This window comes from Panthera uncia, chromosome A2 (assembly GCF_023721935.1).
Source record: "Panthera uncia isolate 11264 chromosome A2, Puncia_PCG_1.0, whole genome shotgun sequence".
In the NCBI taxonomy this organism is placed as follows: Eukaryota; Metazoa; Chordata; class Mammalia; order Carnivora; family Felidae; genus Panthera; species Panthera uncia.
Genome location: NC_064816.1, coordinates 157,965,196 through 157,991,112, shown reverse-complemented (window position 1 = coordinate 157,991,112; position 25,917 = coordinate 157,965,196). Strand labels below are relative to the sequence as shown.

Here is a 25,917-nt window from a genome sequence, read left to right as displayed (position 1 = left end):
TGGAAAGGGTTAGGGGCACAGTAAAGGGACAAAATTTCAAGCAGTGACAACGATGTATATGAGCACACGGGCACTGAACAGCATGTGTGTGAATGTGCATAGCAAGCTGCTTGTTGTCACCAGGAATAGTGCGTGGTCCTCGGATTTCACTGGAAAGGGAGGTAAGGGCTCCCCCCCCCCCCCCCTTATGCTAGAAAATTTTTACTTTTTTTTCCTCTTAGGTGAAAAGGTGGGTATTGATAAAAATTTAAGCAGGGCATAACAATTAGATTCACAATTTTGAAAACTTATTCGAGATGTGTAGATGATTAGCGAGAAGGTCAGATCCGTCAACAGGGATCCCATTTAGAAGATACTGTAATTACCAAGGCAAAGTGGGCTGGACTGAACTATACAAATTGAAGGAAGAAGGATATATAGGAAGTTTACTCAGTAGGAATTGGTGTCTACTTGGATGTGTTGGGTCAGGGAAGAGAAATAGTGAGACTAAAGTTTCTGCCTTTACCCAGAATGATTGAGAAAAACAGGAGAGGTTTAGATTTTAAAAGTGTTTTATTTTAGAGGTGTTAAGTTTTGAGTATTTTTAGAACATCTGGCTATTGAGGTCCAGTGAGACTTGAGAATAACATCTTATAATTTAGAAGGAAGTTTGGGGCTAGTGGTACAGATTTGGGAATCATGGGAGTTGATCGCAAAGGGAAACCATGGAACAGGATGAAACCCTAAAGTACTCCAGCATTTAGAGGGACCATAGGGGTCCAGAAGCCAACGTGGGAGGTGAGATGGAGGCATGGGAAACCTGAGGGGAGTTCAGGAGAAAGTTGCCATCATAGAAGCCAAGAGAAGGGACTTTACTGTGGGAGTGGATAGTGATGTAAATGCTGCAAAGGATAAAAAGAGGTCTGAAAAGTAACCATTGGATTTCATAGATCATTGGTAGCCTCCTGAGGGTGGCGCCAGGTACATGGCAGGTGTGCAGCTGCCAGGGCTCCAGCTGCAGGGCCAGGTACACTCCAGGGCTTGGTTCTGGACTGCGAATGGTTTCTACCATTTTAAAAGGACTCTAAAGGAAAGAGCAAAAGTCTGTATATTAGAGATTCTATGGCTTATAAAACCAGTTTGTCAAGTAAAAGGAATAGATGATTACTCTGCTTCAAGATGCTTGACTGACAAAAAAACAAGGTGGAAAGGGCTTATAGCCAGAGAGGACTGACCAAACCTTCAAAAAGTAAAAGGGAGGGGAAAAAAACGTTCGTCTATACAATTTAAAAGTCTTCAGATCATCAGCTAATCAAACCATTTAGTATGTGTCACATGTAGACATACTTATATATATCATCAAATTAGTATGATTTTAGAACATGATTTTTCTTACTGTAATTATGCATGAGTTTAACTGTGTACTCGGCAGGACAGTTTATTGTTACATTTTTGTTATAGATGGTAAAAGAGCTTAAAAAGTGCTATTTCTTTTAATCCATATCTGGGGATAGAGGATGTCCATGATTACCTAGATTTTAATACTTTTTTACAAACTGGCAATTAATATAGAATTAGTATATGAAGTTTTGTATTTGTGTACAAATACGTAGTTTCCATCTTTAATATTCTCCTTCATACGATGTTTTCTAGTATTAAAAAAACCAGTATTTGATCTGAATAAAAATCAGTCTGTTTATGCTTAAGAAGCACTTAATTTAGTTGATATTAACATTTCTTAATTGTCTCTTGACTTATCTTGTTAATTTTAAAATACATTTAACATCCAAATAAAATGGTTCTTTTTGCACTGCAAGGCATTTTCTCAGTTGATATTTTCCTGTTTGGTTCTTTTCAGCAAGCATATGTTGAGAATTTAGTAGGTGTCCAGCATCGTCATTGGTACCAGGGATATAAAATTAGATAAGAACTGCTCTGGTCTCAGGTAGATGTAGGCACAAATAAACTACGTCAAAACTATATGATTAAATTTAATGTAATTAATTTTAGACTAAATACATTAGTGTTTTTCCTGAGACCTTATTCTGATTGGATATCAGTTCAATGTGGATAACATCGAGTGTCTGAAAGGTTTACCATGCAAATTCCCTTCAAGTGATTTTTAAACTGTAAAGTCAGAAAAATATTAAACTCTTCTACAACAATTTCATTGTTTTACTGTTAATTATAGCAAAGGAAGATGCAAACTGTGCAGTGTGCGACAGCCCGGGAGACCTCTTAGATCAGTTCTTTTGTACTACTTGTGGTCAGCACTATCATGGAATGTGCCTGGATATAGCGGTTACTCCATTAAAACGTGCAGGTTGGCAATGTCCTGAGTGCAAAGTGTGCCAGAACTGCAAGTAAGTTTTAATTTCAACTCAAAGGTGTGTATTGAGTTTAAGAGAGACCCTATTATTAGGTGCTAAAGGTTTGTGTAATATGATAAAGATTGTTCATACTGCAGCTATATTCATTCCCACTGACTTCATCATGTCTTTAAAAAATCACTAGATATTAACATTTATATTATTTTGAAACAAGTCTAAACAAAAACTAATTTTCATAATTTTAAATTCCTCTGGTTGCCTAAAAAACTCATTTAAATTTGCCAAACATTTTAAATGAATGATATTAACAATTTAAAAGAAGCATTAGAAAAACAAAGCAACTAATTTTGAGAGAGACTGGGGTGGAGACTTAATAGGAAAATAAACCTCTAATTGCAGAAAGTTATATGAGAGCGAGTGAAAGAATCAGTGATGTGTTTCAATTTCCATCCTAGGAAGAACTATTTATACTAAGACTACTTAAAAAAAAAAAGAAAAAAAGAAAAAAAGAAACCTGTATATATCTGAAGACAGTTACCTTCAGTAGACCCTGGTCACCATAATACTGAAGCACAGTTGCTGTATGGCCTGTAAACATTTGGAATGGGATTATCTCTTCCTATTTGTTGTATTCCATCCTTTGGTTATTTCTCCAGTCTTTTTTGTGATTTTTTTTTTTTTCTCCTGCTACTAATTAGCATGATAATTTGGGGAAGTTATCTGCATCTATAGCAGTCTTCAAATTGTTTACAAGCCAAGGACTTTTGTAACAGGAGAAATTATGCCCACCACTGCCATGATCAGTCTGTTTTATTTCTAATTCAATTCGATAACAGGCAGCATCGATATCCTAACAAGTATGTGGAATGAATAGGACCATGTGCTTTTATATTTTGGTTAAAAATTAAAATATCAGCAAACATGTATTTGATACCTTGTTATCTGTGCCTAGTTTCTTGGGAAGGAATAAGGGAACTTGAAGAAAGATTGCTTTTCCTCGAAGATCTTGCCACATAGCCAAAGAGATAAAACGTGCAATTTTATGTGTCGAATTTGTTAAAATGAATAAATAACTAGAGGCCAACTAACCCATCTTCCTGTTTACTTCTGTTTGTCCCCAGGTGTTACTCAGCGGCTCCTCTCTCCACTCTTCTTCTTGCATTCCCCAGTTTTTCTTTTCCCGTCCTCTTGAAGCAAATTCTTAGTCTCTGAGAGTGGCTGATAGCCAGGAATCCAGGCAGAGCTCATGCTGTAGGGCAGGGGCCCGATCTTTGGGGCAGAAGAGCATTCAGGGAAAAGAGCTGAGGTTTTTTGACTGCAACTCTTAATAATTTTGAAGAGATGATTCTTAACACCTGTTTATTTAGTACCAGTGCTCAGTGGATAGTCTAAGCTCTTCAACCAGAATTTATATTTAATTCTCAGTGTCTTTTGTTCACATTTTATACCTGAAACCAAGAGGACTCAAGTGAATTTTACTCAGGCGTCACACAACTAGTGGAACAGCAGTCTGAATACAAATATAGGTCTGATGCCAAATTCTATCCTCTTTTTATTACATGACAATGTCTTTCCGATTCATGATGCCAACGCTTGTTCCTTCCCGTGCAGCATCACCTGTCAGTTACAGCTCCTTCCCCTAGAAAGGGTGTTTACTGAGATGTTTAAAAAATAAAGGCCAGAGTCCTTCATGTTCCCTTAACCTTCCTTCTCTGCAGGAACCCTAACCTGGCTAAAGCAGGTTCACCACAGGTGAGCACTCAGTAAGGATAGTCCTGTAGGGACCTTAGGAAGATGTCTGTTTCATCCTCCAGGGGGTTACCTCTATCATTCTGTGAGCGTAGACGAAACAGACACTGAGGTATTTATGAACTGGGCAGGTCCTAGGACTGATTCTTTTCATGATTACTTATGTTATAAACATAAGTTTAAAGATAAGGCATCATTAATGCTATCTTATTTTTTAGACAATCGGGAGAAGATAGCAAGATGCTAGTGTGTGATACGTGTGACAAAGGGTATCATACTTTTTGTCTTCAACCAGTTATGAAATCAGTACCAACCAATGGCTGGAAATGCAAAGTAAGTTGTTTATGTTTTTAAGAAAAATATCATCATCTGTATGCTTTTCATATAGACCAGACAAATCGGATACCTATTCAAATCTATACATCATCATCAACTTTAAAAAAAACAACAGCTTTATGGATGTATAATTAATATTCAATAAACTGCACATATTTAAAGTCTGTAATTTAATTATACGTGTATACATTTATGAAACCGTCATCACCTTCCAAGATAATGACCAGATTCATCACCCCTAAAAGTTTCATGGTGTTCCTTGGCAATCCCTCTTTTCCAGCTGTTCACCCTCCCCCGCCGCCCCTGTCTTCCAGGCACTGTGCTGTCACTCACCATTGGTTAATTTGCATTTTCTAGAGTTTTATATAAATGATATCGTATAGTATATACTCTTGGTGGGGGGAGGGTCTAGCTTTTTAAACTCAGCAAGATTAATAGTTTGAGACTCACCCCCATTTTTTGTGCATGTCATTAGTGACTCCTTTTTATTGCCAGTTAGTGGACAGATCATAAATTGTTTATCGGATCACTTGTTGGTGAACCTTTGGGTTGTTTACAATTTTAAGCTGTCATGAAAAATGCTGTTATGAACATGTTAACGTATGTATGGTGCTTCATGGCTTAGAAATTGGTTTTGAATGATTTATCTTTAATCTTTCCAGAAAACTATCTGAAATGTAGTAGCCCCGTATGAAGATACTGAAAACACAGAGCTATAGTTTTAAAATTCAGTAACTTAAAATTCACAGATAAAACACACATTTTGGTGATTGTGTAGTGATTTCATATGCACATCACATTTTTATGGGTGTAAGTACACTTGTATTAAATATTTGGAATCATATGGTATATATTCATATTTTGTCCCTCCCCTGTGGTAGTTTTAGTAAGTGATTATTAGATCTTTACTTTTTAGACGATGTTTAACGTTTCTCTTGGTTTTGAGAGTCAGAGGAGGTCTTGTAGACATTGTTTCATTGCTGAAGATATTGGTCTTTCTGCCTGGTTATGACAACTTTAAGATGCATTTTCAGTTTTTTTTTTTTCCACTTTTTCCGGGTAGTCTTTTAGTCCGTGATTGTCCCTTCTTCCATCTATTTTGTTACTTGCATCTTTATGACCCTGAGGTGTTCCATGCTGGTCTCTTTAAGCTTCCCGAGGAATTCACTGAGGCTCTGTCCTCTGCATCTCTAAACCCTGTGGGTTGGCTGGCAACTCTACCTACTGGGCAGAGTCAGTACGCTACCAGGTAAACAACAAATTTTAGAAGTATTTGTCCACGGAAGCACAGAATAGTTAAACGCTTCAAGTGAAACTAGAAGGATAGATCAAATTTCTCTTTAAGTCTCAACTGACTGAATCTAACTTTTTTTTTTTTCCCCGTTTGGAAGATATTTATCAACAGTATTTACTGTGACTTTTCTTTAGATATTCTCTAGGATGGCTCAATCATAAAAGTAGTTCATGTACTTCCTTTGAAATTCATATGGGTAAACTAATAAATTCTAGATGAGAGCTGGTGAGGACCTAGTGGTTAATTGTCCAAGTTTACTTATTTGTAGAAGCAGAATAGGGAATAAAACTCAGGTTTCCTGTCTTTTTTTTTTTTTTTTTTAAATACGTTCATTTTGAGACAGAGAGAGAATCCCAAGCAGGCTCTGCACTGACAGTGCAATGTGGGGCTTGAACCCATAACCGTGAAATGACGACCTGAGCCGAAACCAAGAGTCGGACGCTCAACCAACTGAGCCACCCAGGTGCCTCTGAGGTTTCCTGTCTTCCCATGTTTTATCCCATATATAATGCTGTCTCCCTATGCTGTCAGACTATACTTCCTTGAGGAGCAGGGCTTTTCTTTCTAGATTAATTAAGAAATATTCCTTATCTAATTTTCACTTGGTATGAGTGTGTAGATGCTAAGAAACTAGACTTTAGATCCATAGGCCATCTCTATACATCCCCCAGGTTGAGTTTTTATTATTATTATCTCAGTTTTATAGAACAGACATGAAGCTAGGCGTAAACTTTCTTTTTATCTTCAATATGTACACTGCCTTTTAAAAAAACTAGTATAAAGTAAATATTTAATCTGACCTACAATTTTGCTTTGAAACTAAATTGCCAGGATTGGGTTTAAAAGAAAGATATTTTCTCATGCTCAGTTCAGTGTGTAAGCTTTTCCTCTGGCTTTAATAACGTTGATACAGAGAATGCCTTTTGTATTTGTATAAAAATAGTATTGATAATGTCCTGACCATGTTTACTAGCTCAGAATAATCAGACCTCGAAGTGCCAACAAGCAGCCCTTCAACAATAGATGTAATGAAGTGTCGGTGTAACTATAGCTTTTTGTTCATGAGTGCACCGTTGTGGTACAGTTGAAATCTGTACTAAATGAGGTATCAATCCAATTATTTCTAAAATAGGGAACAGAAGTTCCTCATTTTAAGTTACTGGTGTGTTGTTTGCCCTTTAACTGTAGCCAGTCGATGTATATGCAGACAGGAACCCTCTCTGCTGGCTCTGTGGCGCCCTGTGCTGTCCGCACAGCTCATTCTTGCCATAATTGTACTGTGTAAAATCTTGCATCTTTCACACACTTTTGACGCACTTGATAAATACAAAAGCTAAATGCAGGTGTTAAAATCTGCATTCTGCATTGTGTGACCCTAGGAGGTCAGTTAATTTTTTTTTGTTGTTCGCGTTTCTATGAAAAATTTCAAATTTTCAGAAAACAGCCCTCTAGGACTGCATCTGTGGTCTACCTGCACCCTCACTTTCTTGTCCCCTCGGCACAGAAACGCGCTCCCGTTACCCGAGCACGGCCCTTCTCTGGACCGCCAGGTTTGTCTCGACTTCAGCCTAGCGGCGTTCAGAGGGGCGGCGTGGGTGGGTGGCTGAAACGGCCCCGGAATCCGAGGGGAGGGGTCAGGCTCCAGGTGGAGGCTTCCTGGGCTGCTGGCCTGCAGGCTGTGAGCTAGAACCGGCCTGAGGCTGCCTCTAGAAGCTGGAAAGGTGTGCTGGCCCAGCAGCGGTGGGAGGTTGTTTGCTGTCTCGGGAAGGCCTTGGAAAGGGGAGCGAGCTCACCTGTAGGACCCCGAGGATTGGGTGAGGGGGTGGGGGAGCGCGGAGGAAGCCGAGCACCTGCGCCAAGGCCCCGCCCACCGCAGGTCTGGGCCACCTGGAACTTGCGGCCGTCTCCCGGTTCCAGGGCGGTGGGCGCTGAGTTCCGGGCCGCCGCCCGAGGGTGGGGCTAGGAGGAGAGGGGCCTCTTCCCTGGGGACGGAGATCCTGCGGTAACTGCCCTCCGGTGTGGCTCCCGGAAGGCGGGGCCTGGGGGCCGACGAGGTGGGGCTGCAGTCGGCCTCTCGGCAATTCCGGTTCCTTCCTGTCTGCAGGGCCCGCGCTTTCCTGGGTTCGCTTGTTTTCTCGTCTTGATTATTGGGCCACAGAAAAAAACCTGCTGTCGGCAGATTTGTATGTTTATGCTTTCATCTTTACGTACCTGTACTTGCCTTCTTTGTTTTCCGAAATAGGAAGTTGAATTCATAATTCGTTTTCTTTACTTTTCTAAGGAGAAAAATTACATTTAAGACTATACATTTACCTTCGATTATAGCTTTGGCTGCACTCGAATTTGCTGTATTTGTTACTGTCTCTGTGTACATCTGAACTAATCACTGTATCTATTTTTAAGTCATACTTAAGCATGTAAATTTCTGCTCTAATTGTATTTGATCCAATAATTAACCGGTGTAGTTTTCTTCTTCACAAAGAGTGACTTTAAGGTGTAGTATTTGTGTTTATTAATTTCATACAGATAAAGTCCTTTTTGTTGTTTGACTAGTTGATTCCACAACATATCAGGATGTACATAAAATTGACCGCTGCAGTTTTTCTCATCAGTTTTTCTTTGTAGTTTACTTTTTCTTTTATAAACAAAACTAATATTTTGTCGTTGTTCTCTAGCAAGTGGGTCAGGTCAGTGTTGATATGTTGTGCTTTTTATCAGTGTAAAGCTACTCTATTGTGTAATGCCTTTTTTTGGAGGGGGTGAATGCAAGGAACCAGCTACTTTTGTTTGCCTGGCCATATGGCCTTATAGGGCTTTAGTTTGCCAGTTGAATGTATCTTTTCACAGCTTTTTATTTTGTGTCATTTTAAAAGTACTCTTTGAAAGGTTTAATAGACTTAACTATTGAGATTAATGGTTGCTATTGAGATGCTTGGCTATTTTAAGACAAATTGGTTCTTTTGATTTCCTTTCTGTTTTTCTGTTCCTTTTATTTCCTGCAATAATTTGCAGTTAAGAATCTTATTTTATGAATGCTGAGTTATAGATGTTGAAAGTATAAATGTTTTCTTCTCCCACTTATTACTGAAAATGAAGAAGTGAGAAATTTTCCTTCCTTTCCTTTCTTTGTCTTATATTAAGACTGTAAACGTTGTCATGTTTTCCTTGCAAAAAATGTCGTTTCTTTATAAATTCCAGTCTCATTTAGCCCCCAGTTGTTTGGATTCTTGGTTATGGAATAGTCATTTTTCTGAAATCCTGCATATCTGAAAGAGACAGTTGTTGCCTTTAGACTACCACAAGAAGTTGTTTTGGTATTACTTTGTTTTATAACTTTTTCTTTTTTATGTTGTGGAAACCCCCCCCCCCCCCCCCCCCAGTTTGTGGTATCACAGAAGAAAACTTTTCCTTTTTTTTTTCTTTTAAGACATTCACTTAATTAAAATCCTTTTTTTACTAAGAGCTTTGGGATCTTCGTTTTTGTCAGTTACTCGGAATAAGTTGTTTTGAGACTGTATCTGATTGCGGTTCTACATGAATTAGCGTTACCTGGAACGTGCTGACCACGGTCAGTCTCTAGTCTGGCCAAAGAAAAGGTCTAAGGAAGTGTTGGTTAACTTTGCCTTTTTTTTTTCTTTTTCTCTTTACATTTGCCATCTTTACAGTCTCTTAAATAATCTTCAGTAACATCTAGTAATTTTGTTTCCTTCTTAAAATAAGGAAACATTATCATCTTTGCTGTGTTTTTCATTATCTGGGAAAATTGTCTTCAGAAGTCTGGGTGTATTTCTTGCCGCTGTTCTCTTTTATCTTTGTCTTGCTTGCTCTCTTCCTGATTTGCCGTCTGTAATAGTCTGCCGTGCTCTTTCACAGTGACTGAATCGTGTATAATCTTGCTGAGAATACATAGTTTTGTTTTAATTCTGCTCTGTGGAGGTATTACAACGTGGGTAAAAGATGAGGCTGGGGAGTCAGCCCCACTCTTCTAGTGACTAAATACAGGATCTTTGGCAAAGTGTTTTACTTCCTTAAGCCAGTCTTTCTCCCCTAGAGAATGTGAGTAGAACTTCCCTCACAGTGGTGTTGGATTTAGGGAGGTGATGCCTGTAAAGTGCCATGTAATGCCTGAATTAAGTACCCAAATAATCATCGTGGAGTTTTTCCACAGGAAGTCTTATCCACTGTGCAGCTTGAGAGAATGATCCTCTTTCTCAATTGTCAAATTTTTTCATAGATGTCTGTAGTCTTTTGTCATAATTCATTCGTTTATTTAACATTGGGAGGCCTGCTGTATGTCAGGCACTGTGCTGCAGGTTCGAGGTCTGCCTTTTGGGAGGGGGCAGACTAGTGAGGCTGCTCACGCTGAAGATGGGGGGCTCTGAAGACGGGGGTGGTCTTTTTAGGAACTTTATTGTATACCAGTCATTGTCGGGTAGGTTCTTTTTCTAGTTTCTCTGTCAAGAATGCTTGTGTGTTGACACGTCATGCATTTTTAAAAATTATTTTGAAATAATTTCAAACTTTAGAAGTTGGAAAAATAAAAACACCCATATGCCATTTCCCAAGATTTACCGTTGTTAGGGTTTCAGTATCATTGTGCACCCTCTTTCTTTCTTCTCCTTCCCCCAACTCTTTTTTTGCCCTGAACCATTTGAGGGTTGTTATATATACCGTGCCCCCTTTGCCCTTAAACACTTCAGTGTGTATTTCCTCGCAGTAGGGATATTCTTACAGAATCACAGCACAGGCTACCAATTTCATATGTTTATATCAGTGTAAGTATTTTCATCTAATCTCTTATCCATATTTCAATTTTGTCACTTGATCTAACATCCCATATAGCATTCGCCCCCTCCCATGCAGGTTCCAAGATCTGGTCTAGGGTGAGGTATTCTGTTTAGTTCTCTCTTTGACTCTTTTAATCTGGAAGTTTTCCTAAGCCCTTCTCTGTCTTTCCGATACTGACATTTTTGAAGAATAGAGTTCTTCCCCACATACCTGTTTTTGTTTTTTTTCCTCCAAGTAGAACTTGTCTCATTTTGCCTTTGTCTAATACTTCTTCATAATTAGGTAGTCACGTGTTCTTGGTCAGATGACTGTATAAGTGACGATGTGCCCTTCTCCGGGTATCCCTGCTAGAGGCACGTGGTGCTGATCTCACCCTCATAGGTGATGGGAATTCTGATAATTTGGTTAAGCTGCTGTCAAACTTCTTCACTGTTTGTTTGTTTTTCTCTCGATGTAATAAAACATATGAGAAGATAGTTAAGACCATGTGAATATCTTGCTCCCAAGAGCATTTTTAGGATATTTCCTCCAAGACCTTAGGAACCCTTGTTTGATGCATTTTTACCTGTTGGTTTTAAAGGGATGCTTTTGTAGCCCTAGCATTTCTTGGCATTTACCAGTCAGCCCTCTGCACTCTACTATAAGCAAGAACTCTCCCTTTTATTACATGCCACAATTATTTGTTTATTGTCAACATTGAGAAATTTCCATTATTTTCAGTAATTTATAATTCTTTACCTAATTCATTTTACACTCAGATTGTCCCATATTTGCCCTTGGTGGCCTCTTCAGGCTGGCTTCTATGGTTTTGTGACATGTCCTCACCATTTATTTGAATACTTCCATTACGTTTTGGCATAACAAGATGTCCCAAGCTCATCGTACACCTTCCTGCTCCGCCCGGGGAATCAGCCCACTTTTCCATAAGTGGGTCCGGTTCCTTTGGTGGAAAGTGGGTGCAAGATGTGCTCATTGCTATGGGTGTGTTTGTTTCTTTGTCTTTTCAGCAGATGGGACAGGAAATACATCGTGTGTAAACACACACACATATGTATACAAATAAATGTGCCTGTACTCACACATGTGTATAATTATAAATGACAGTTCTGAGTAGAACTTTTTATATAACTTTGACTTTTGAAAGTATGTTGATATCCTATATATTTTTAAAAAAATAAAAAGGGAATAAAATCTGTTACTGAGAGCAAACCGAGGTAGGTTTGTTTATTTGAGCCGTTGAGTAAATGTGTTGGTGTTGTTGGGACGAGAGAAGAATACAGATACAAAATGAATGGGAGAAAGCAAGAATTCAGTGGGAGGGGTCAGAACTGGAGTCATTGGTGTAAATTCATTATTTATAAATTATGTACACGTGAATATGTTAATTCTTACCTCTTGAACCCAAAATTGTATGTCCGACTTTGTTAAGTTCTTTTATTGAATTTATGACTGATTCTCTAGGATTTTCCAAGTGCTATCTTGTCATCCAGGGATAGTTTTGTTTCTTTTCCTGTTGTTTTCATTTGTTTCATGGTTTACATTGGCTTCAGAACCAGGTTAATTAGATAGTAGTCGAGGTAGGGTGGCATCCTTGCTTTCTTCCTGACCTTGGTGGGAATGCCTCTAGGGTTCTCCACTTAAATAAAATGCTGGCTTTAGGATCAGGATATGTATGTATATCACATTTAGAAAATACTCCTCTGTTTTTATTTTTCTGAAGAGGTTTTTTTCTTCTCTCTCTCTCTCTCTCTCTCTCTCTCTCTTTTTTTGTTTTTTTTTGTTTACGGCTTTACTTTTTTTCCAAAGGTTTTTTTCAGCATCTGTTGAAATGCAGTCATTTATTTTTTCTTTTCAGACCTAATAATATGTCAGATTTTATTAATAGATTTTCTAATATTTAGCCATTCTTGCATATCTAGTATAATCTCCATTTGCTCATATTTTATTCAGGATTTTTGCCTCAATATTTATGAGCATATTTGTTTTAAAACTGTAAGACTTTAGTGAATTTGTGGTTCATGCTAGTTTCTCTTTTTCTGATCGGCAAATCTTTCATACTCAGCAGCTCAGAAAGTACAATTCCTTTTGTTTCTGGTGTCTTAGATTGAAAATTGGGGTGGATAACGAGAACTCACAATTTATCAGCTGTGTGCCCAGGATTTTAAGACAAGTTGGCTAAAGGTGTAGGAGAGAGTTTGGCAGGCTTCTGGCAGGCCTTGTGCTCTGTAACCAGTCCTGCTTCGGTAAGGATAGGGCTTCCTGTTTGAAAATGTGAGAAGCCGGAATTGGATTTTGATGTGGAGAGATTACGTTCACACTTTTGGACTCCAGGTCATTTGGAGTGGGTCATGATAGTTCTTTCGTGCGAATTCTTGTTTTTAGTTCCTGAGCCACCGACAGGCAGATGAAGTACCGGTGTGTTTTCCCAGCACAGAGTCGAACACTTAGTTCACAGAAGCTGCCTCCTGATTCGGGGATAGGTTTTTTTTTTTGTTTTTTTGTTTTTTGTTTTTTTTTTGTTTTTTTTTTGTTTTTTTTTTTTGAAGTTTGGGTTGCTATGTTCTTGGTTTTCCTCCTTCCCTATTTATGCTTTCTTGGATGTCTCTAGCCCCTATTTATGTTTTCCTGGAGGTTTTAGTGCAAATTGAATGATGTCTCCTCAGATGTTCAAAAACACACTGCCTTTTCAAAAACATACATCCTAAACGAGTGTCAAGAAAATTAAAGCTTAATGTATAATGTACGAATGTTTCATTGATTTCAAAAAGGTTCGCACCAGAACTGCAATACAAATGCATAACAAACTGTTTTTGTTTTCATTTTTTCTGGTGTTTAGAATTGCAGAATATGTGTAGAGTGTGGCACACGATCTAGTTCTCAGTGGCACCACAATTGCTTGGTATGTGACAGTTGTTACCAACAACAGGATAACTTATGTCCTTTCTGTGGGAAGTGCTACCATCCAGAATTGCAGAAAGACATGCTTCACTGTAATATGTGCAAGAGGTAAGAAGACACAGTTCTCCCACTGAAGTGTTTTGTCAGTTCTTCTATCCACACGATCATTTGTGCTGTCATATATCTTTGCGCTCCAAGCTTTTATCACTCCAGTAATCCTTTTAGTACTGAGTACTGTTAAAGATGAAATGAAATTACATATTTATGAGTCTGGAAGGCAGAAGGAAGGGAATGGGCGAAAGACCTGAAATGAGCATTGAGAGGGAAAAGTAAGGAGGAAATAGTTTAAAGATATGGAAGTAAAAACATGTGAACACCTTTGAATGACATCTAAAAATGCCAGTTCCTTTTCTAGAACCTTCACCAGTTGCCAACCCCTACAACCTCTCTTCTATTACCCTTAACCCTTCCTATACTCCGTTTTCAGCAATTGCCTCTTTTTTTTCCAAGATAGTAACTTGTCTTTAAATTAGAAAATTTTATTTAAATATATTTATCACTGCAGATGGGTTCACTTAGAATGTGACAAACCAACAGATCACGAGCTGGAGTCTCAGTTCAAAGAAGAGTATATCTGCATGTATTGTAAACATTTAGCTGCTGAAATGGACCCCTTACAGCCAGGTGATGAAGTGGAGATGGCCGAAGTCACTACAGGTAAACTTGAGAATTTTTGTTTCTTTTTAACGATACTGTGCCAACCAGTCACCGATGCATTATTTTAGTAATGATGAGGGAATCCTGTGTATCAGATCCCATCTTACTCTTAATTTCTCAACCTTTAATTTAAATGTGCAGGTGATTTGGGTCATCTCTGAATCTGATGGCTGACAGCAAATCTAGCTATTTTCCAGCCCTTTTCCTAATAGTCGAATTCTAGGACCAGTGTGCCTTACTCCAGCTGTGCTCTTGGAGCCAACAGAAGTTGTCAGTGTTTGGCAATATGACCTAGTTCGTACTTTATAACCTGGGATTATTTCACTCCAAGGTTTAGTTTAGTGGTTTTTGTTTTTTGTTTTTTGTTTATATTTATTTTGAGAGATACAGAGCAAGCAGGGGAGGGGTAGAGAGACAGACAGACAGGCAGAATCCTGAGCAGGCTCCGAGCTTTCAGTGCAGAGCCCTATGTGGGGCTCGAACTCATGAACTGTGAGATCGTGACCTGAGCTGAAATTAAGAGTTGGACACTTAACCGATTGAGCCATCTAGGCACCCCACAAGTTTTAGTTTTGTAATGTCCTTCTTAAATGTTAATTCATATATTTTGATCCCCAGATCAAAATTATTGCTTAGGTAATTTTAGTAGTATACTGTTGTTGGTTGTAAACATAATAATGAGTTTTTTGGTGGTAAAGAAAACAGATCTGCTTACCAGACCATTTTTCACGTTCATCAATACGGTGACTTTTATAAAGTCCTATTTTATCATCTATGAGAAGTTTAAGTAGATGCAGCTTAATTATTAATGTTTTTTTGCCAAGATGCCATCAGTATACAGTTGTGCAATATCCTTTTAAAATAATAAAGTGCCAGTAACCTTTTAATTCATAGTTTCCATGATATGTATTTGGTTGAAAAACATAAAGCGTGGGGAAGAATTTATGGCATTTTGGGTGGTAATTTACTCTCACATAGGAAAGTCATATTTATGTAGTTAAAAAATCAGGGAAAATTTACTCTAAGCTAAAGAATAAATAATTTTCTCTTAAGATTGTAATAATGAAATGGAGGTTGAAGGACCTGAAGACCATATGGTATTTCCGGAGCAAGTAGTTAACGAAGACATCAGTGGTCAGGAGTCCACACCTGGAATTGTTCCAGATGGTAAGAATGTTTTCGGTAATGGACATAATTTGTTTTCTGAAGAAAATGTATATGTACGTTGAATATGTGAACATACACTAAAACTTTACTAAATAAAAATGAGCTACAAGTGTAGTCACTTAGGAAATTGTTTTAGAGAGGAGTTTTCTAGTCAAATAACATTAGAAATTAATAGGGGAAAGGACTTACTTAGTAACCAGAGCTGTTACTGATTGTGCGATGTTTCGTGCTGGGATAATGAAAAATTATTGTTTCAGATGGTCTCAGTGGTTCTGTTGAGGGCATTTCAGTTATTTCCATGATATTTTAATAAAGCTTTTTACAAGATTGATAATAGCTATTACTAGAGAATCTAGAATTAATGAGAGACAAGGTTGGGGGAAAACTACTTATGAAATTTAATCTTGGGCTCATCTGACAGTCTGGGATTTTATGTGAAATTTTATGTTATATAGATTGTGTACATAAAAAGCCTCAGATTTTGGGGGGGATTGAGTTTTATGTTTAACAACTTTCATTAAAAGGTATAATTACATAAGATGTAAAGTAAAAAAAAAAATAAGACAAAGCTATCTGTAATAATAAATCTTGTCATAGTGCATCATCAGTTTCCTGATTTCATCATCATACCCTACTTACTACTAAGTAGTATGTTTGGTGTTTATACTGATAATTGGCATTTGGCAGTGGAATAAAAATCTTACTGAAATTACTATCGAGGTAGCAGTGTTACACGAATTTTGACTGCTTGCTAGAGATTCCATAAATGTGTCATTACAGCAGTTCACATCCATACAGAAGAGCAGCTGAAGAGTAATTCACCAGAAAGTCTCGACACACATGATCTTCTCATTTCTGGTAAGCATACTTTCTACTTTGATTGAGTTACAACATAATATTTTTATGACTGCTATGCAGATTTGGGTCATTATCAAGTTAATTTTTCAAATGAAGTATCCCAAAGAATTGTTTACTATTGGTGTATATACATTACAGTAATGAAATCTTTTAGTTAAGTGATCCTTTTCTTAAAAAGAATTGGCAGTTGGGGTGCCTGGGTGGCTCAGTCCGTTAAGCTCAGGTCATGATCTCGCAGTCCATGAGTTCGAGCCCCACGTTGGGCTCTGTGCTGACAGCTCAGAGCCTGGAGCCTGCTTCAGATTCTGTGTCTCCTTCTCTCCCTGCTCCTCCCCGGCTCATATTCTCATTCTCATTCTCATATTCATTCATTCTCTCTCTCTCTCTCTCTCTCTCTCTCTCTCTCTCTCTCTCTCTCTCTCTCTCAGAAATAAACATGAAAAAAATTAAAAAGAATTGGCAGTAGATTTTTGTTTTTAATGTTTATTTATGTTTGAGAGAGAGAGAGACAGAGCGTGAGCGGGGGAGGGTCGGAGAGAGAGAGAATCCGAAGCAGGCTCCGGGCTCTGAGCTGTCAGTACAGAGCCTGCACTTGATCTTAGCCAAAAGGCCGAGAAGCGATAGTACAGAGCCTGACACAGGGCTCGAACTCACGAATCATGAGGGTCAGATGCTTAACCAACTGAACCAGCCAGGCGCCCCTTATTGGCAGTAGATTTCTAAAGGAGGTTATATTCTCTGTAGAGTTTCTAAATCAAATGTTCATTATTAAGCAAGTTAAAATCCTCAAATAAGACTAGTGGTGGAGCATAATAGAATTGCTTGGGATATCGAGCATGTTTAAATTTTTTTTTTTAAAGTATTTATTTTTTAGAGAGAGCGTGTGCATGGGGAGCAAAAGCTGGGGAGGGACAGACAGAGGGGGACAGAGGATCTGCAGTGGGGTTTGCGCTGACAGCAGAGAGCCTGATGCAGGACTCAAACTCACAAACCCTGAGATCATGACCTGAGCTGAAGTCAGACACTTAACTGACTGAGCCACCCATGCACCCTAAGAATGTTTACATTTTTATCTTAATATTTCTTGCCTAGGACAGAACAGAAAGAATATAGTGGGGATCTGTAAGTGTGTTGCGTGTTTTCTTCTTTGTCAGGGGCACTTGGGGTGGACTTTCATCAGCCATAGTTTAGGCTTCGTGTAGCATTTAGGATGAGGTTTTCCATGGAGTCACTCAAATGATGGTACTTTGGTCTTAAACCCCTAAGTGTTCTCTCATTTTTATATGTAATTTTGTTTTAAAAATCTTTTTTTTATTGTTTTTTAAATTGTTAAGTATTTTTGAAGCATTTTTGTGTGTAAAAATATTTGGTATGATCAGATCTGTTATTTGATGATTTTTCCTTTATACTGAACTGTAGTCTTTCAGGGAGTAGAAATAAGGAGTAGGATTTCCTTTTGATATCAGAAGATAAAGCACAGTCACCATAGTAAATAGTAAACGGGGAAATTAATATCTCAATTAATGTAACTTAGAAATTACCTAGATAGTATTTGAAATAAGTGGTTTTTATCCGGTGATCTTCCTGTATAGAGCCATTTTAGGACTCGTGTAAATTGGGTCTCTGACTTTATTTTTAGGCAAGTTTGGGTTAAAGGCTTAGTTAGCACACTAGCATTCTGATTTAAAATTTATCAGTTGGGGCGCCTGGGTGGCTCAGTCGGTTAAGTGGCCGACTTCCGCTCAGGTCACGATCTCACGGTCTGTGGGTTTGAGCCCCGCGTCAGCTCTGTGCTGAAAGCTCAGAGCCTGGAGCCTGTTTCAGATTCTGTGTCTCCCTCTCTCTGACCCTCCCCCATTCATGCTCTGTCTCTCTCTGTCTCAAAAATAAATAAATGTTAAAAAAAAAAAAAATTGAAAATAAATAAATAAAATTTATCAGCTAGTGACTTCAGATATTTCTGATATATAATTATGTTTATTGACTTGTTTAGCTTTGACAATATATTTTCTTTTGAGTGTTTGATTATCGATGACGAGCAAAGATTATATTAAAAAATGTGTATGTTGGCAGGTGCAGCTAATAAGCAAAATCAGTCTTTTCTATCTGTGATCATTACTCATTTGAGACTGCAGAAGCTTTGTTTACATCTGAGGGCCTGGTATTGCAAAATACCTTTATATTCTAGGCACTTATTTACTTGGGTACCTCATGTAAGATCAATGAGCCTCATTTATTTGGCTGTGAAATGAGTGTAACTTAATCTACCAAATTGTGAATCTTTTTGAAAACGTTCAAATTGTAAAACATCATTTATGTTTAATAGAATTATATTAGAAATTCTATTTTAATATGTTTACCAGAAGTTAACTAAAACTCTGGGGATCCTATTAAAGTGATATTTTTGTAAGTTTTCTGGCCTGATCTGTGACCAGTTCTAATCCATAAATCCTGGTGTCTTTTGGCCTTTATTAATTAACTTAATAATTGTTTTTCTTGAAAAATACCTTCTGATTTAATTCAGGGTTTAAGTATAAGTGTGTTTTGGAAACCCTTTGTCTCCCCTCTCTCTCCTTTTACTGCCCATGCCTATTATTTTTAAGCCATAAAGCTATAGACATTAATGTCCTACGTCTACTCATAGTTAGAAAATTTTACACTTATAAGTACATTAACATAAATATTCCAAATTTTATAGAATCCTCCCAAGATAAAATGAATCCTGCATTGGAAAATCAGATTTCTCAAGAAGTCGATAGTGAAAAAATGGAAATGTCTTCTAAAGTGATGCATATTTGTGATGAAAATCAAAATGAAAACAAAATGGAAGTGACAGAAAACGTTGACGTCCTCACACACCAGATCGCTGTGCGGCACGAGGATCTGCAGCTAGAGGAACCCAAAATGCTGGCATCCGCAGAAGAATCACGGCCTCCGAAATTGTCCATTGAATCTGCCACTGGTCCCCCAGAGGCCCTAAGGTCCCCGTGTGAGGAAGGTACTTCTTTATGTTCTAAGGAACATTTGGCTGTAGAAAGGGTACCAGAAGTGATGGAACGGAAAGAAAGTTCTGAATCTTCCGCTGCGTTTATGGACTTTGAAATGGCCCCTGTAGTTGAGAGTTGTGTGAAAGATGGTTTATGCCAAGAAGACAAATCTGTAAAATTACCATCGGAGACAGAGTTGTCATTTTCGTCAGCGGCAGGCGTAAGCAAGGCAAATGCGTCTTCCTCTCCACTCTCTTCAGACTTGCCTTCCCAGGACACACTGCATAGCTACCCTTCAACCCTCAGTGCTTCTGTTGGAAACATTATGCCAACGACTTACATCTCAGTCACTCCAAAAATTGGCATGGGTAAACCAGCTATTACCAAAAGAAAATTTTCTCCTGGTAGACCTCGGTCCAAACAGGTAGGGTGATTTTAATGATACTGACAGAAAAATATGGTGGATCAATTGTATACAATAAGGCGTATGTGGAGCTTGGGTTTGGAGGGTAATCTTTTCCTATTTTCAGGTAGAACTTAGATGTAATGCTGATCCTGAAGTGTTTTGGCTGTTAAAAAAATTTTTTTTTAATGTTTTTATTATTGTAACTTTTGAAAGAGAGAGAGAGAGACAGAGGGCCATGGTGGGCGAGGGGGGCAGAGAGAGAGGGAGATAGAATCCAAAGCAGGCTCCAGGCTCCAGGCTCCAGGCTCCGAGCTGTCAGCACAGAGCCGGACGCGGGGTCGAACCCATGAACGGCAAGATCATGACCGGACCTGAAGTTGGACGCTCAACCGACTGAGCCACCAGGCGCCCTGGCCATTTTTTTTTTTTTTTTTTTTTTTTTCTTAGAAGCTGTTAATGAAGCCTACTTTGTTAAACTTGAAGTGATCATATTCAGAGTTTCCACTTAGTTGGGACATACAGATGCAACCTATTTGATTATAGTTTCTAATAGAAAGCACTTAAAAGTCTTCTTAAATTCTGTGCCATGGTGATGATAGAGTCTAAAAAAAAGATCCAGTAAAACATTAGGTATACTCTAAATAACCTTTATTTTTCCCCCTCTACTGTATTTGTTCATTGATATTCTTCTTTGTCTTATTTCTAACTGCTTAAGCATCATAATTTACTAAGGGAATTTTTCATGGTGGGAATTCCTCATTTTGATTTTTCGGTTAATTGCTAAGTTTTTTTGTGGGTCTCCTCACCCCCCACCCCCACCCCAAGTTAGGACTTCAGTTGTTTTCATGGAAAAATCTTAGAGGAGTGCAGTGTTGATCTTTAGGAAGTATGGGGAGCTCTTCCCATGACTTTTAAGCAGTGTGGATTCTACCCTTTAAGGGTAAACTGCAGTTCTTTTTAAGTGGTATAGAAGTGAACCACTAACCACAAGGCAAAGCGAAGACACTGTAGCTAAGATTTATTTAATCGACAAAATTTCTCTTTTCTGAAGCTGCTGCAAAATGGCAAGATATCAAGCGGTGCAAAAGTGCTTAGTCACAATGGCAGCCTGAAGTTTCCGGTCTTGGCGATTTGAATTGCTTCAAACAGTTACAGCTGGACTTTGTAGGAGTAGTATCCTCTCCATCTTGATCATCCAGTTTTGGAATCCCAAGACAAGTAGAAAAATAGGATTTTATTTTAATGGGAGAATTAGTCTCCCTTAAACAAATTCCAGATGTATTTTAGTTTCTAAAGACAGCAACTTGCACACCCAAGGCAAAGTAATTGCCCTGTGGGACTGAACTGTTTCTCTGTGGCAAAGATATGCCCAGTAAACTAAGACACCCCGTATGTGTCTTTGTCTGAGTATTTTCTGTCATGTTCTGCTAAGAGAGGTTTTTCTTCTGAAACCAGTTCTCCTCTTCCTTACTCTCTTCTTCTTTTTAAATAATTGTTATATAATAATTATGTAGTTTGGGCTCTGAAAAGACTTGAGCAATGAAGCTTTGAGCCTCAAATTGAACTTTGATTCAAATATTTATGTTCTTTAAGGATATCGCATCATAAATATTCCTGTCAAATTTTACTCTGTTTCTCCTTTTTTGTAGACTTCTGTTCCAACTGAGAAACCATGAGGTTTATTTTCTGTTGACTTGTATTCCAAAATCTATGTGTATGTGAGTCTGAGTGTGGTCGTGTGTGTGTGAGACTGTCTTCCAGGTTTATCCCATTTTCTATGACCCATATGTTCATACTTGCTCTTGCTTCTGCCGTATTCTCTCTCAGTCCCCAGTTCTGGTGGTATTCTGCTTTCTGTAGAGTTGCCCTTGTCTCATGACTGCTCGTAATTTGCTGCTAATCTCACAAGCAGTTTGTGGGAGGGTTTAATCTCCCCATTAGCTTGGTTTTCATTGTAGAGCAAACAGCCTTCACTTGGTGATTCTTAGCTTGCTAAGGTACTACTGTTTTTGTGGGGAGGATGCATCGGCTAGAACAAGATAGCTCTTTAATTTTTTATCATTGCTGAGGTACTGCCATCCTAACTTCGAGGGAATATTCCGGTATATATCCTTGTGTTGGAAATCCTGAAGCCCATCGTACTGTTACGTGAATGTCTTTAGTATCAAGCATTCCTGTGTTGTATCTTTGGTTTTATTTAGTGTTTACTTTGTACATTGTTGGCAGTGGGGATTGGCTGTGAAGTGAGATGCAGGTTCATGGCAGTGCTGGTGACACAAGCAAGATTCTTTGGTGTCCAGCTGTGTTTTGATTGTTAACATCACTAGCATTTTTCCATATTTTGTTGAGTGTCATCAACTCTGGTCTTTACCAGGATAGTGGAGGCTATCCTAACCAAAGAACTGCACATTTCATTAGTTAAATTCTGTATCACAGTGGTCAGACCATTATGTTTATCTTAACGGTTTTCTAACCTTATGTGAGCTTTTCTAAGAATTTCCTGAGAAATTAAGTGAATAATTAGAAACAGAAAATGTGAAAGCTTTAAAATTTGATGTGACAGCTAATGATTGGATTATTAAATGTTTTCTGGAGAAAGGAGTTCGTCAGTAGAAGGGTAAGCCGGTGCTATGCGATAGAAATATGATGCAAGCCTCGTGTATCTACTTTTAAAATTTCTAGTAGTCCACTTAAGAATTAAAAATAAGCAGATAAAATAAATTTTAATGTTTTATTTAACTTAACGTATTAAAAATATTTTAGCATTTCATCTGTATAAAAATTATTAACGGGATATTTTACGTTCGCTTGTCTCGCTCAGTGTTCAAAATCTGGTTTCCCACCAAGTACATTAGAAGTGCTTACTTACTAGCCTCATGACTAGTGGACACCTTATCGGACAATGCATGGAAAAGCATTTATAAAAATAGGAAAATTTTAGTTCCAGAAGGAGCTAAATTTAAAAAGAAATACCATCTGAGTTTAAGATTGATAAGTTACAAATGGTGCTATACTTTCACTAATTTTAAGGACGGAAGAAATATCCTGCATCCTCCAGTTGCCCATAGGACACATTTTAAAACAGATTATAAAAACCATTTGTAAAAAACAAACAAGCATTTGTTGTAGCAACAAATCACTGAGTATTCCCAACATGTATTAGATGAACAATGTATACCCCATACGTATGTACACACATATACTCCTGTATATACACATATGTAGTATATAGATAGGAGTATGTATGTAGTGATACTGGAGTATGGATGGATATATAAATCACTATTCTGAATCTGAGATGTCAGGGCACAGAACATGGAATCTATACAGGATTATTTTACCTTTAGATGAGATTAATTGCAGTTTCGAGTTTGTATTGTGGCTTTCATGTGGAAGATTTATATTCTTTATATTCTTTATATGGTTGTGGGTAGAAAAAGTTTTTTCTTTTGTTTTCTTCCTCACTTAAGACACAGGATTTCACAAAGGAGGAAGAATTACAGACATGGTAGGTAGTTAGGAGAAGGAAATTGGTGGAACACTGACAGGAAGCCAGTCGGAAAGGGTTTCATAGAAATCGTCCCAGTGAACCAGTTGGCTTTTCTTTCCTTCATCCTTTATTGAAATTATTCATTCTACGTATATTTTAGCGTTTCACTTCTCAGTGTCTTCATAGGTATATTCGCTTGGGGCCCGAGGTTTAGAAAAGTGGTTACGGGCCTCGTTGCATGTTGTAATTTCCTGGGGAGCTTCACAGCCATGTCGGTGTGATGACCCCACCCTGCCCGTTAAAATGGCCTCTGACTGGCGTCTTTCTCCTTACCCTTGGAAGTAGAGTCCTGAATTAGACACATGGGCTCCTCATTGTTATCGTTAACGCATGAAACACAACACAAGAAATGCTCTTAAAAAGTGGTGGAAAATAGGATGGGAGTTTTTTTTATTTCAGCGTATCAAATAATGTAACGGGTTTTTCATTTTCTGTTTATTTCTCTTATTCCACACTTGTATTTATCCATTGTAATTCAGAAATTCTGAGATAATAGTGATCTCAGCCTGTCTTCTGTCATTCACCCTATCCGTGTCAGCTTATTTTATGGAAACATAGCTAATACGGTCATATGTATGACTTGATCTGCCTTAGACACTCAGGTATTAAGTGCTAGTATTGAAAGAGGTTATTGAACCTATGAAAAACATTTTACTGAAGTATTTTCTGTCCTTCATAAAAGTAAATGTAAGTGCTCAATTATAATTTGAAAAATTTCAGAGTCTAAGAACTTTTTCATTTTTTGATTTTCTCCATTTTTTGTTGCTAACATCATATATATGGAAAACTTAGGAATTTCTGTTAAGTTCTAAGACTGATACTTATTGAGGGGTTCCCCGCGAAAGTGAAATTTCTTCAGTACAGTGGGTTTCCAAAGGTGGTGCCGTAACCACTTTTCCATTACATTGTGAAGTGGATTTTTAATTTTTTATTAATTTAACTAATTTTGTTACAAACCATAGAATTTTATGACATACTTGTCTAATGTAATAACAATTTAAATGAAGTGTTTCAAATTAACAAGTCAGTTTCATAATCTACTCTGTGAGAGAAAAACAAACCTTCAGAGTGGTGAGCGGTAGAGGATTGTACTTTTGTCAACAATTCATTACAAGGAAGCATTTTTTTTCTCTCTTTTTTAAAATAGCAGACACCATTTCTGCTTTGTAAACACAAATCCTTTAGTAAGAAGCATTGCTGGTTTTTGTTTTGTTTTTTAGGTTAAGAAAAGGCAGATGTGTAAGTCATATTGTCCAAATAGAGGTTCGGTTCCTGTTAAATGATTTCATATCCAGCTTTTAATTAAAATAAATTCGAATTTTTTTTTTTAAACGTTTATTTATTTTTGTGACAGAGAGAGACAGAGCACGAACAGGGGAGGGTCAGAGAGAGGGAGACACAGAATCTGAAACAGGCTCCAGGCTCTGAGCTGTCAGCACAGAGCCCGACGCGGGGCTCGAACTCACGGACCGCGAGATCATGACCTGAGCCGAAGTCGGACGCTTAACCGACTGAGCCACCCAGGCGCCCCAATAAATTTGAATTTTGAAGCATCGCTTGATAATAGCATATACACGGTGGCATTTGCTTAAAGAAAATAAGTTACCCTGGATAGTTTTAGTTGTCCGTTCTCGGATACCTATAAAGTAAAACCTGTATTTCTGATACTTTGTCTTAGGACCTATTAAAGGTTTCATTAGCAAGTAGATACAGATATAGATATATATTCATTCTTCATGGAGAATAGAAGATGCCGTATAGATCCCAAGAGTGGTTTCCCACCTACATTCTATTCTAAGTACTGTGCTGCCTTTTTAAAAAGTGACTTTGAAGAAGTATTTTGTATCGTTTGCATCAGTTTTCACTGTAACTGATACTAGGAAAGATTAATATAAATTCAGCATGAGCGTTTCCATAGTACAATTACTTGGATTCAGATCCTTCCTGCCATTGTCTGTATGAGACTAAGCACGTTACCTTGAGAACTGTCTTGTTTCTTCATCTGTAAAATTGCATCTTATGGCTGTTGTTGGAAGTTAACAGTAACACGTACATGGCCCCTGGCAAGTGGTGGTGCTGCCCTGCTTTTTTTCCTGAATGGCAGAGTAATGCAGATATTCTGTGAAAATGGAGACTTGAGAAGGATATAACAATCGTGTATTAAATGTACCTCTGGAAAACGAATCAGATTGACTCATGCTTGCTTACTTGTACTGCATTGTGGCAGTGAAAACAACTCTAGGCCTTGAGTGAGTCAAACACTGGTCACAGTAAATTCGGCATGTAGTAGGTGTCTTCAGTTCAAAGCCACATAATGGCTGCCCAGATTTTAGAACTCAACAGCCTATTAATTATGCTGTGTGTGACATGTGCTGCCGTAGAGGAAGCCCAGGGCACCGTGGAAAAGCAGAGGAGGCGTGCGGGAACTCAACTCAGGCTTGCGTGCTGTGCGGGCGAAAATCCAAGAGACGCTGCTCTGAATCCCTGAAAGACTGTAGTTTTAAACCTAAAGCGTGTCTAGCCCTCTGGGGTGTCAGCATCCCTTTTCTCTTGGCTTCCTTGTGTCTGTTGTGGTATTTCTGAAGCCATTACCAAAACCATTGCTAGCCGGCCAGATTCACATTCTTGAATTATTGAAGGCTAACGCTGGTAACAGCTGTTTCTGTACTTTTATCGTATCTTATCAAATCACTATCAGGACTAAATTCCTTGTTCCATTTGATGTTGAACTCAGTTTTGTATATGAGACTTAACTTATGTGAAAAGAATTCTGTAAGTCATAAAAATGAGTTGTTTGTTGCTGTGGCTGTAATGTACGCGAGTGAATGTATGTGCCAAAAAAAAAATGACAAGCTTTG

At 38.1% G+C, this 25,917-nt stretch overlaps 1 protein-coding gene across 16 annotated transcripts in view; it reads left to right on the top strand.

The window, feature by feature from the left end:
- Positions 1–25,917, top strand: part of KMT2C (lysine methyltransferase 2C) — a 284,617-nt gene that overhangs the window by 160,347 nt on the left and 98,353 nt on the right. For all 16 annotated transcript variants that reach the window (XM_049643093.1, XM_049643079.1, XM_049643080.1 and 13 more), the window contains 7 exons: positions 2,171–2,342; positions 4,277–4,391; positions 13,313–13,482; positions 13,940–14,091; positions 15,145–15,258; positions 16,039–16,116; positions 18,815–19,527. In XM_049643093.1, the coding sequence (XP_049499050.1) occupies positions 2,171–2,342; positions 4,277–4,391; positions 13,313–13,482; positions 13,940–14,091; positions 15,145–15,258; positions 16,039–16,116; positions 18,815–19,527 (1,514 nt within the window). The remainder of the gene's footprint in view (positions 1–2,170; positions 2,343–4,276; positions 4,392–13,312; positions 13,483–13,939; positions 14,092–15,144; positions 15,259–16,038; positions 16,117–18,814; positions 19,528–25,917) is intronic.